Source organism: Cucumis melo, chromosome 12 (genome assembly GCF_025177605.1).
Source record: "Cucumis melo cultivar AY chromosome 12, USDA_Cmelo_AY_1.0, whole genome shotgun sequence".
Lineage (NCBI taxonomy): Eukaryota > Viridiplantae > Streptophyta > Magnoliopsida > Cucurbitales > Cucurbitaceae > Cucumis > Cucumis melo.
In genome coordinates this window covers 6,315,350-6,327,020 of record NC_066868.1, presented here as the reverse complement: position 1 = coordinate 6,327,020, position 11,671 = coordinate 6,315,350, and the positions used below count along the sequence as shown (strand labels likewise).

At 34.0% G+C, this 11,671-nt stretch overlaps 1 protein-coding gene across 1 annotated transcript; it reads right to left on the bottom strand.

Annotated features, from left to right (window-relative positions):
- Positions 1-8,960: 8,960 nt before the first annotated feature.
- LOC103501350 (vacuolar protein sorting-associated protein 60.2-like) lies at positions 8,961-10,976 on the bottom strand. Its single transcript, XM_051080322.1, has 7 exons — positions 10,892-10,976; positions 10,749-10,780; positions 10,612-10,662; positions 10,027-10,098; positions 9,840-9,951; positions 9,594-9,754; positions 8,961-9,250 (listed from the first exon to the last, which is right to left on the bottom strand). The coding sequence occupies exons 1-7, from the start codon at positions 10,974-10,976 to the stop codon at positions 9,197-9,199; spliced, it is 567 nt and encodes a 188-aa protein (XP_050936279.1). The 3' UTR covers positions 8,961-9,196.
- Positions 10,977-11,671: the final 695 nt, after the last annotated feature.

Genomic DNA, 11,671 nt, shown 5'->3' with positions numbered 1-11,671 from the left:
TACAAACTTGAAAAACCAGCAAGCTATAAACTTAAGAAAATCAACAAAGTTGTATTAATATCAAGAATCCTATCAATATCAAGAATCAACAACTAAATATATTAAAAAGCTTGAGAAATTGCATAATGTTCACAGGAATAAATTTCTTATATGAAGATGAGCTTCACTATATCATGTTTTCATATGTTTTATACTTTATTGTTTGAGAAATTGAAAGACATACCTCACCAAATGATACGTTATATTTCACTATATCATGTTTTCACAAATTTAGGGCAATGTTATACGTTGTATTTCAATGCACACTGTATTACAACGCTCCAAAGATTTTCTAACCACTCTAAATGATATATCTTGCTAGCATACAACAAAAACTAATTACAAGAAATTGTATTGAATAGCAGAATTCAAGGAAAAATATGCCAATAGTAAAACAAAATTATGTTAACAAAACTTACAGCCTAGTAATTTCGATTAGCAATGTCCCAGCCACCTTCATACCTCTTTTAAGTAAGACAAAAGCACTCATTTCCTCAGCCCAAATCAAGTAGTCAATGATAATGTACTGAAAAAAGAACCACAAAACAAAAAAACCATTCAAACATGAGCAACATAATTAACAACATTGAATGAAGCATTACAACATCAAAAAATTGACCACATTTTGTAGGAAGAAACACTAGATATAATTAAGTGGAACACAAAGTGAGAACACGGGTTTTGCAGCATACCTATGGCTGCTTGTTATGTGAAGTTCTCATATACATTGAGACTAACAAATTAGGTATGAGAAGAAATATCGAAGTTGGATCGAGATGGCTCATACAAAAGGATGAAAAATTTCTTTCGACTCCCTGTCATAATCATTATAACATACAATAATTTAACATTTATATGAAATGCCCAAATCAAGAAGTTCCTAGAAAAGACTTCAGTCCCCATTGATATGAGATTATGAATATTACACTCTAGGAAAAGTTTCATAGCCTCGGAGTGTGTATGTTATATCCTCATCCTCTTGGTTACCAAGAGGTCTGAAGTCTTAAAACTGAAATTGTTTCTTGTTTAAACTCCCAGCTCATAACTGAAAAGAGCAATGAAAACTTCAAGCCAGAGTACAAATCATCTTTCTTCAAGTCACTCTTTTAAGGTATTGAATTGTAATTTTTCTGAAATCATAATATATTTACTTATAACATACCAAATCAATATGAACCATCTTCTGTCATCATGTACTCATTGAATTTATTTTAAGAAAAATAGCCTAAGCAATAAGATAAGGTCCACCTTACTTCTAGCTGAAATTGGTCAAAGGTTGTTTCTAATGCCACAAAATGGTTGGGCTATGTTTCATCAACTATCTACATGAACTATATCATTCATATACATATCTCTTTTCTTATGCCACTAATTCATCATTCCACATTTGTTCTGCACTTCAAATATATTAATTTTACGGTCATTAAGCTTGCAAGTAGCAACCATGGGAATGCCTAATCCCAAATGCACAACTACTGGCAGAAGATTAGCAGTAAACTAAAGATTATACAGACTAAAGAGGCTACATTTTAGATCATAAGAAGTACTCGACAAAGTTTTCCTTGTGTTTGTGTGTTTGTTGATGAGTCAATCAGATAAGAAATGTAAGCAAAATTCCAATTTTAGTTCATGTGTTGTTGATGAAGTGGGGAAAAACGTGTGGAGGGGAGGAGATTTCATACCTGACATGAATTGAAAGGGAAAATGTGAAACAAGGCAAGCCCGTCAGAGGGGTTTTCTCATCTAGCTCTTTTCTTGTAAGATAAAGAAAAATAATGAATCTTTTACTAAACACGGAGGAGGGATGCAGCGGCATACGGTTGGGATTTGCGTGCGATGGAGAAGGCTGGTCGAATAGCAACAGCTTCAATGCTGCGAACGGACGATTGGGCTTCAAGGATGGGGAGACGCAATGCTGCGGCCGGACGATTGTGTGACCTAATATAATCAAACTAACACATAAATGAGAACTTGATGGATACCATGGTCCATGGATTCTTAAACTACCTACAAATTTGAAGAAAATGAATCTTAACCAACATTCATTACGGAAAATGCATAAGCATAAGCCATAAACATTAAGTACATGCCAAACAAAAATCACTTTTTTAATAAGCAGACCAATAAACTTTTCAAAATAAGCGTCCAAAGTTCATACAACCAAGGTTTTTAATAAAAGACCCATAAGGAATGCAAAAGATTAAAAAAAAACACCGACTACATAAGCATAGTATATAAATGTTGCAAATGTAAGTTTTGATTCAATCTTTACAGACCAAGCAATGTTCTAGTTTGCATCAAGTTGAAACTTGGCATAAACTTACCCTTAGCCCCCCTCCTCCAAAATAAATACAAAACAACATAATTCTTATAACATATGTCTAAGCGAATTGAACAAAATAGCTTTTCAATGACTACCATAACTGCAAAATAGTCAACATAACAAAGTATCAAGTTCCTAAATACATGTCAACATGATTCCTAAAACATATGTCTAAGCAGATTGCACAAAATAGATTTTCAATGGCTACCACTGCAGGATAGTCAAAGCAACATTCCTAAGTACATATTAACATAATTTCTAAAATAAAATAGTTAAGTTATATTACAAAACATAAAGCACACTTACCTCTTTCTTTTACTAAATCCCCACCCCCATATCTTGATTACCCTCCATAGAGGCTTCTTCTTTCTTGGAAGTTCGGAAGCCCTAATAATGAATAGCAAACTACGTAAGTTATACAATGATTGTTTCATATGCAATATATTAACTCTCATTATTTGATCTCTAACGAAGTTTATGATAAATTAAGTTAACGTCATTCTCAAAGTTATTCCAAGAACAAAAGTTGCAACCAATGTTATGAGAAAACAACAAACAATGTAACAAATAACAAACCCTTTAAAATTTTTACTCCAAAAATCCAAATAATATATAATATCCAGTTGCAAAATAAGTAAGTTTCAAAACTTTCTTACCATGAGGATTGGGAAGTGTTGCTATCAAAGATCTCTTATAGTTCCTCTTCTATCAAATTCATCCCAAAAAATCGAGTAGACAATATATTGATATAAATAATCCTTGTTTTTTTCCTGGGAACCATAGCACAAGAAAACACCATCATTGACATACAACACATAAGCAAATCTTTAATGGCTTAAACTGAGAAGTCCTAGTTTTGTATCTTATCCTCTTATAGTTTTTAATTTAGTCTATCACTATTAATAAATGTTAAAATTAGATGATAATGAAACTTACATAGCATGATACTTCATAGATTGGCAGAAGTTCGAAAAAGCAAAAAAAAAGTCATCTAAGTGAGGAAAAATGAAACTTTTTTACTAATTGAAAAATGTAACGTATTAGTTGCAAGCCAAGAACCATAAAATCCATAAATGAACATTAATATTTCCTGTCTCAAATTTTTATATCCATATAGCAAAAAACAAATGAATTTTTTGTACATTGTGCAATTATAGAAATGAAAAAAAAAATAATAACAACAACAATAACAACAACAACAACAACGAACCATCGCAGACAGAACAGAACGTGTGACGGCGGCTTACGAGCGACCATGAATTGAACGCGCAACGAGCGACGATGAACACGAGCAACCACGAGCAACGACAAAACGACATGCAGACAGAAGAGGCGACGACGACTTGCGAGCAATTATGAACACCACGCAGACGAAAGAGACGATGTCGAACAAGTTAGGGCTTTTCAAATTACCATGCTGCAAACGGAAGATTGGGGGAGAAGGAGAAATTTGGGGGAAAAAGATTAAATTAAAAGTTAGGGATGTTTTATTAATAAGAAAGGAGATAAGAAAATATATAACTAATAAATTATTTCATTATTTATATTCAATGACAGTAAAAATCTGTCATAGATTTATGACAGTTTTTAACTGTCATAAATTCTTTAAATCCGAAAAATTCTACCTTTTTCCGCAAAAAATGTGCATTTTGACCTTTTATGACAGTATTTTCTTCCTTTGTTTTAATTTTGGATGAAATGAACTGTCATTGTATATACCTTTTCTTGTAGTGTATATCCCATGAAAGATATTCTACCTCGTATCCCGAAGGACGATCTATAACCCATGCATATAGGACATGCCTGATACCTCTTTGTACTCCACCCTGATAGGTCACCATACACCAGAAAGTCATTAATCGTCCACAACAAGGCTGCATATAGCTGAAAGAATTGACCTGTAAGAGAGTCATACGTACGCACCCCAAAAGTCTATAACTCATTCAATTCCTCAATCAATGGTTGGAGATACACATCAATTTACCTATCAGGAGATCTACGTCCGGTAGGAGCAGTGACATGAAGAAATTTGTCTCTTTCATGCATTTTCATGGTGGCAAATTGTAAGAAAGTAACATAACATGCCACATACTGTACGAGGTACTCATTTGACCAAATGAGTTAAACCCATCTAAAACCAAGCCCAAACGCACATTCCGTGGATCAGAAGCAAAATCAGGATATTTAGAATCAAAGTGCTTCCACCCTTCTGTATCAGTTGGATGTCTCAACACATCATCTGTTTCAACACGTTTATCCCTATGCCATCTCATGTCAGCGACCTTTCCTGCGATACAAACAAGCGTTGTAATCTCGGTACCAAAGGAAAGTGGCGCAATATTTTATGCGAAATTTTTTTCCCTCTATTATGATTAACCTTGTACCTAGCCTCGTCACATGTAGGACAATGTTGCAAATCAACAAACTCTTTCCAATACAATACAAAATCATACTTGCATGCATGAATAGTCTCGTATCTGAAGCCTAATTCACGAAGTTTTCTTTTTGCTTCATAAAATGAACTAGGGATAGTACTAGTACACATTGGAAACGCTACTTTTAAGAGTTCTAACAACATGTCGAACGACTTGTTACTCCAACCATTTAGAACCTTCACATGCATCAACTTAACCAAAAAATTCAACGACGAAAATTTAGAACAATCGGGGTACAACTCATTACGTGCTTCATTCAATAAGTCCTGAAATATATTGTTTGTTCTATCTTCATCTATATCTACCTCGACATTCATCGAAATTTCATCTTCCAAATGACCGTCATCTGTTTCCTCTGCATGTTCAATGGGGGCTTGTAAATCATTTAGCATACCAAACATATCATCTTCTTCATTAAATTGTCTACTACTGGTTCCTTTATCAAAATGATTACTACTAGTTCCTTCCTCAAAGTTTTCTGTACCTCTAAGCTTAATGACTCTCCATGATACACTCATTCTGTGTAGAAGGAGGATATTCCAATAGTCAGTAGATGTCGTTCCACATCCTCTAATGAGCTCCAACTTAAATTCAAACATCTCTTGCATGGACACCTTAATCGTTCGTAGGCATCAACGTGAAACTTGGCTACCCTAAATTTTCACTAAAACTAACTTCAAACTAAAGAGGCTACCATAACTGCAGGATAGCCAATACAACTTAATTATTAACAACAAAATACTTCAAAAATCTTCGCATCCTACCCACCCCTTCTAACAATGCTACCTTACAAGCTATTCTACTACCACCCTTTGAAACCATCACAAACATAAACAAATTCAAAACAAACAAGGCTACCATAACTGCAGGATAGTCATCCCAAATATAAACAAATTCAGCACAAAAAGGGCTACCATAACTACATGATAGCAATCTCAAATCAACAACAAAGTTATTCAACACAAACAGGCTACCATAACTGCAGGAAAACCAAAACAAATCTTAATACATATTACATTTTCAATTCAAAACATAAACCCCCTTCAAATTTGAATACAACCATAACCCCCTCCCTCCCCCCAATTCAAATTTGAATTCAACCATAAACCCCCTCCTTCTCATTCAAATTTGAATTCAACCATAAATCTTAATTAAGACTAAGATAATAATTAAAAATATTGGTGAATTGACTTTGAGATACAATATGATAAAATAAAAAAATTTAGACTATAAATAAATATATATCTAGCTAATTTAATTTTGATAAATCGCTCCTTTTTGTCCATTCTTCTCTATTACCACCCTCGCCCCACATATATATTAAAGATAAATTTCATTAAAAAAATCAACAAAACTATAGGACATTCATATAATTAATTAGAGCTTCAACATGTCTCGTAAACTTCTAAACTAGAAATAGATTGAACAAACAATAAAAAATGGTTATATGAAAAATTGAATCACAAAAATACAATAAGGATTATATTTAACAAAAGTAATAACACTTATTTGACTTGTGAATCCAACATAGCCTCAACAATTGTAACGACCCAACTCTTTATACTAAGTTGAAGCCATTACTAGAAATAAACAATAACAATAGACAAATTCTTGAATGGAGAGAGACTAAATTTTCATTAAAAATAAAATACTGAAACACTAATACATAGACGTAGAAGCAAAACTGAGTCATTATATGGCATGTTACGGATCCTTCTTTGTCGCTCGCCAGCTTTCCTCTACTTGTACATTTGCCTGAAATATTAAACATAGAAAGAGTGAGTACAAACATATACTCAGTAAGGAACCCACTACTAGTCCCGCTAGGTGTCTGTTAACTTCCTATTAGAGTCCTATAAACCGGTACCCTTAAACTGGCACGTTCTCAAACACGTGCAGTCTGTGATCCAGTAGAAACATATCTGGTCTTCGGTGAACCCAAAGGAACACCTAGGACAAACTAGTCTTTAGTGTACCCGAAGGAAACATTAAGACAATCGGGTTGTGAGTGACCCTGTCGAATCACTCATAATCATGTCTATGTCAATGTCATACTAGACTGGTAATCCTGTCGAACTACACAGTTGAAAAAGGTGGTGATCCCGAGGCACTAGAAGAATTTTGGCCTTTAATGTCACTTGGCAACCGACATCTTTGTGAGCGTTATTAAAGGCCTCTTTAATGTCGGTTTAAAAACGACATTAAAGGCCTTTAATGTCAGTTTTCAACCGACATCTTTGATGGTGTTATTGAAGCCCTTTAATGTCAGTTGGGCTTTAATGTCGATTTAAAAACGACATTAAAGCCCTCTTTAATGTCGGTTTGTCAGTTTTCAACCGACATCTTTGATAGTGTTATTGAAGCCCTTTAATGTCGGTTGAACTCTGATATGTCGGTTTACAACCGACATTAAAGCCTAGTTTTTTGATTCATTTTTACAAATTTATTTTTATTTAATTGTTACATTATTGTCCTATAGACCGACATTGGGTCAATGTAGATAAATATGTTTTTCACACGCCAACAAATCAATGAAATTCATATTATGTTAGAAGCTATAACATTTGTCTTTTACATTTGAATACACAAAATAAAATATTAATATTATGTTTATATATACATTCTACAATAGTACATGAAAAAAGATTCTAATACAAGAATTAAATAATTAAAAATCCTAAATGCCTTCTCAGTCTTCAATTTTCAACGGTCGCTTGGCCATTTCTACACAATCGCTTAGCTTTCAACCCGATATCACTTCAATCATCTACAAACAATATCCAAACCAATATCAATCTATAAAGAAATAAGCAACATCAACACAATAAGCTGAAAAGTAAAGCTCAGTTATAGTAACTTCATTATCTGCTGATACTTAAAGATGAATAAAAATGAAAACAAAAACCTTATGATTCAAGAGAAAGAAAAGCTACTTTACGTGAAAGGATTAAAAAAATTAAAATAAAAGAAAAAGACTAAGAAAAAGAAAGTCACCAGTCCCTGCCTTTCAAAGTATTTTGCCCCCTCATATGCCAAACCAATTGTCTGACCTAATGTGGCAGACATTTGCTTCCATATGTGGAAACACAGTATGATTACGGTATGAAAAGTAAAACCATCATACCCTATCAGCATTGCTACTCCCTTAGAAGGTTACGATAAGTATTCCAGTTATACTTGTATACAAGAAAGAATCAGGTTTAACTCTTCTTCTTACATTTCTAATGATAAAAAAGCTGCTCGAAGCCAAGAAGATTAATACTTATATGATTGACACAACTACTAGAACTATTATACTCTTGCTTTCAATTTAATCTACAATCGCAGAAACATTAAAAAAAGACATAGATTTTCATTTGAATTTAGGTGAAAAATGAAGAGAAGCAGCTAAACTAGTACCTAATTCTCAAGCAGCCTCTCTAAAAAACACATCATCTTGAGATCCAACATCACGAGCAAATATAATATCAAGCAAGTTTATAAGGGAACTATATAGATATGCACTTGGATTTTCATGTTAAGGCACTAGTGATATGTCAGAACATTTTAATCAGCCATCCCACATTAAATATCCATCATCTAGGGATTTTTAACAGAGAGATGGCTTTTCACATTATAATTGTTAATGGCCAAAATGGAGCATAAGTAGCAGATCAGGGACCTATAAAGGAAAGGGGGCAAACAATTAACTTTAGACAACTGTCCAGGACAAACTTAGCAAATTCAGGTAATATTCTACCACACCTTAGTCTGATTAAGGCATGCAATTCTTATTTGACAGGCACCAGACAATTTTATTTCACAATTCAATAGTGAATCTATGGAATAGTTTACCTCTGGCATGATGGCGAATGTAGCAGTAGAAGTATGCATACGGCCCTGTGTTTCTGTTTGAGGAACACGTTGAACTCGGTGAACACCATACTCATTTTTATCAATACACTTAACCTTTTTATCACTCCCACCACCTGCAAGTAATTTTTCATCAGATGAGAAGTAGCAACATTCAACCTTTTTTGTACTTGAAGGAATTACACAAATTTCCTTTAGGGTGGAATAGCTAATTTACTTGCAATGAATGGAAACTTATATAAACCTACACATTATATAGTTTCATCTGGCAATATAAACTATAAACTACATGAAATGTCAACTCACAAAAATGATACCAAGAATGTGCCTATATATATATATAGTTTGAGCCAAAGACTTCAGACTGCCTGGAGGAACAATTCCAAATGCAGGTTGTTATCAAATACATGGAGTAAATAATCAAATGATGAATTGATCATCCATTTATATATGAATCAATATAAGCTCTGCACAATATGTATACAAAGATTCACTCCAATTTTTGGCCTCCCGGTAAAAGATGGTCCAGATGAGACAAATGCAACTTTTAGCCTCGAAGGGATGCGCGAGGAACAGCGGGTAAACCTAATTCATCCTCGGCCTGCCCATCAAATTAAGCGGAAAAAAAGAATCAATGCATGTAAAAGTGCCGAAGGTGTGAAGGTAAAATTAAACCATATCAATAACACTGTGTAATTTAGAACCGACGAATTCTGACATTCTCTTGAACAGACGACAGATGTGTAACTTCATGTTAATAGATGCATATGCATAATTCATGTTGAACTATACAGTAATTTTCTCAAGAAAGAGAAAAAAAAGGGTGTTGGCATTAGCATGCATCCTGTAAATCTAAGTAATATTCATTTCACAATCGTTTCTAAAACGAATAAGTTCATGATTATTGACTCAGAAATTGGATCCTGTTTTTCAACGATCATTACCTGTGCATTGTTTCTACCAGCAGGAACTGCTGCATGCCCTATCGGAGCGGCAGGCAAGTTGAGCTCTCCTTCAAAATTAGATTCCTTGTCAGGCTGGAGATAAGATGGAACCCCATCAGCTTCAGTTTCAAATCCCATGTCTGCTTCCAAGGCATCAAGCTCTATAATCCAAAACGTAGGCACAATGTAAGATTACTAAGGTACCATATATTTCATCGACACTGAGCTAAAATGCAGTAATCTTACCACCCAAAAGTTCATCCTCATCAATGTCATCAGGTACATTGTAGCTCCTACCAAGAGTCTCTTGAATTTCATTGCTCACATCCATCAGATCCATCATCTCATCTTGTAAGTTCTATAGGCAACACAAATCTCTCAACAAATGCCAAAATAAAACTAGGGATGCTAAAAAGAATTGATTGTTACTGACATCTATGTCTTGTATACTGACTGTTTTCATCATTCCTTTCAACTCCTTATTGGCAGATTTCAAGGCCGACATCTGGAAAATACAAAACCAACGTTAGTTTGACAGATAAAGTGACTCTTCTATTTGATTAAATAAATAAATAAAACCAGGATATCAATCCACAATCCGAGCTAAGCTGATATTAGGAAGAACCAGGATATCAATTTCAGGGGAAAATTGGGGGAGAAATAGAGAAGGGTAAAGAAGAGAAATGAATGGAAACTAGCCAAATTCAAACTTGTTAGGATTATTAGGAATGAAAATGGAGTTTCCAGAGATTTTCCAAGGGCTTGTGTTGGAGTCCGCCGCTGAGAGTGGTCTTGGCTATTGACTAATGCTTTTTGATGGCTTTTAATCACAAATAAAATATTTCACTTCTATAAGTTAAAAACAATTGAAACAATAAAAACAAGAAGTTCACCATTTTGCTGATATTTTTCAAAACAATCCCTTTTAAAAGAAGCTCTGAAAAATTACTTGGTCCACAAATGCATATAAATAAACTATCTACTCCAAAACAATAAAAGGGAAACAGAAATTTCATACCTTCATCTTCTTCTTCTTCTTCTTCTTCTTCTTCTTCAAGTTCTGTTTTGACTGTAAACAAATCGTACATTCTCATCTTCCTACGAGATTGATTACATGAAATTGAAACATTCTTCCTTTTCTTCAAATGTTCATACCTTCTCCAAACTCGAACAACCAAAATTCATTTCTTAAGCAACAAAAAAAACTCCATAGAACCAGAACTCAAAGCGCAAAAAAAAAATAAAAAAAATAAAAAAAAAAAATAAAAAAAAAGAAAGAAAAGAAAAATAAAACTTACCAAAAACGGTGTTAATCGGCGAAAGCAACATACGACGACGACGTCCTGTTGCCCTGATCGTTGGCAATGATCTCAACTCGATCATGCTACCACACACCGACGCAAGCGTACGTGGTTCGAAGATCGATTCCGATCGCCGGACCTTCTCCTTTACCGGCCATAGTAAATCTTCAAATCGTTGATGGAAAAAAGAATCTAGGAAATGAAAGCAAGAAATTTTGATTAGGGTTAGAAGATTTCAAAGGAGGAAGAAGAGAGGAGGAGAATTTATATAGAAACTTTTAAGGAAAAAAAAAAGGTAAAGTAAGAGAGAGAAAACTTGATTTTTTACCAAATTAAAAAAAATAAAAAATTACAAAGGGGCTTTAATGTCGGTTTTCAAAAGGTGGTCGTTTAATGTCGGTTTTAAACCGACATTAAAGCTCCTTCTTTAATGTCGGTTTAAAATCGACATTAAACGTCCGCCTTTTGAAAACTGACATTAAAGCCCATTTTTCATTTTTTCTACCCGACATTAAAGGCCAGATTTGTTGTAGTGAGGGATACCCATGTGGGTACAACTCTAATAGATAAAGCTAACAGCACACCCTAACCATAGCATGTAACATAACATACATCATCATAACATGGCGTAAGTATCGATCATATCATTCTTAACAAAACGCAGTCGTCATCAACATACTACCAGTCATAAACATAATATCAATCATCATCATCAATCATCAATATAATGCCATTCATTATCAATAGCATAATATCAATCATCATCTATAGCATCAC

Excerpts from the sequence above, each read along its gene's own strand:
- LOC103501350 (XM_051080322.1), bottom strand. The coding sequence starts at position 10,976 with ATGATCGAGTTGAGATCATTGCCAACGATCAGGGCAACAGGACGTCGT. Across the intron at positions 10,663-10,748 it reads GTTGTTCGAGTTTGGAGAAG|TCAAAACAGAACTTGAAGAA; the intron begins GTATGAACATTT and ends ATTTGTTTACAG. Across the intron at positions 9,251-9,593 it reads CTGGTAGAAACAATGCACAG|GCCGAGGATGAATTAGGTTT; the intron begins GTAATGATCGTT and ends TTTGATGGGCAG.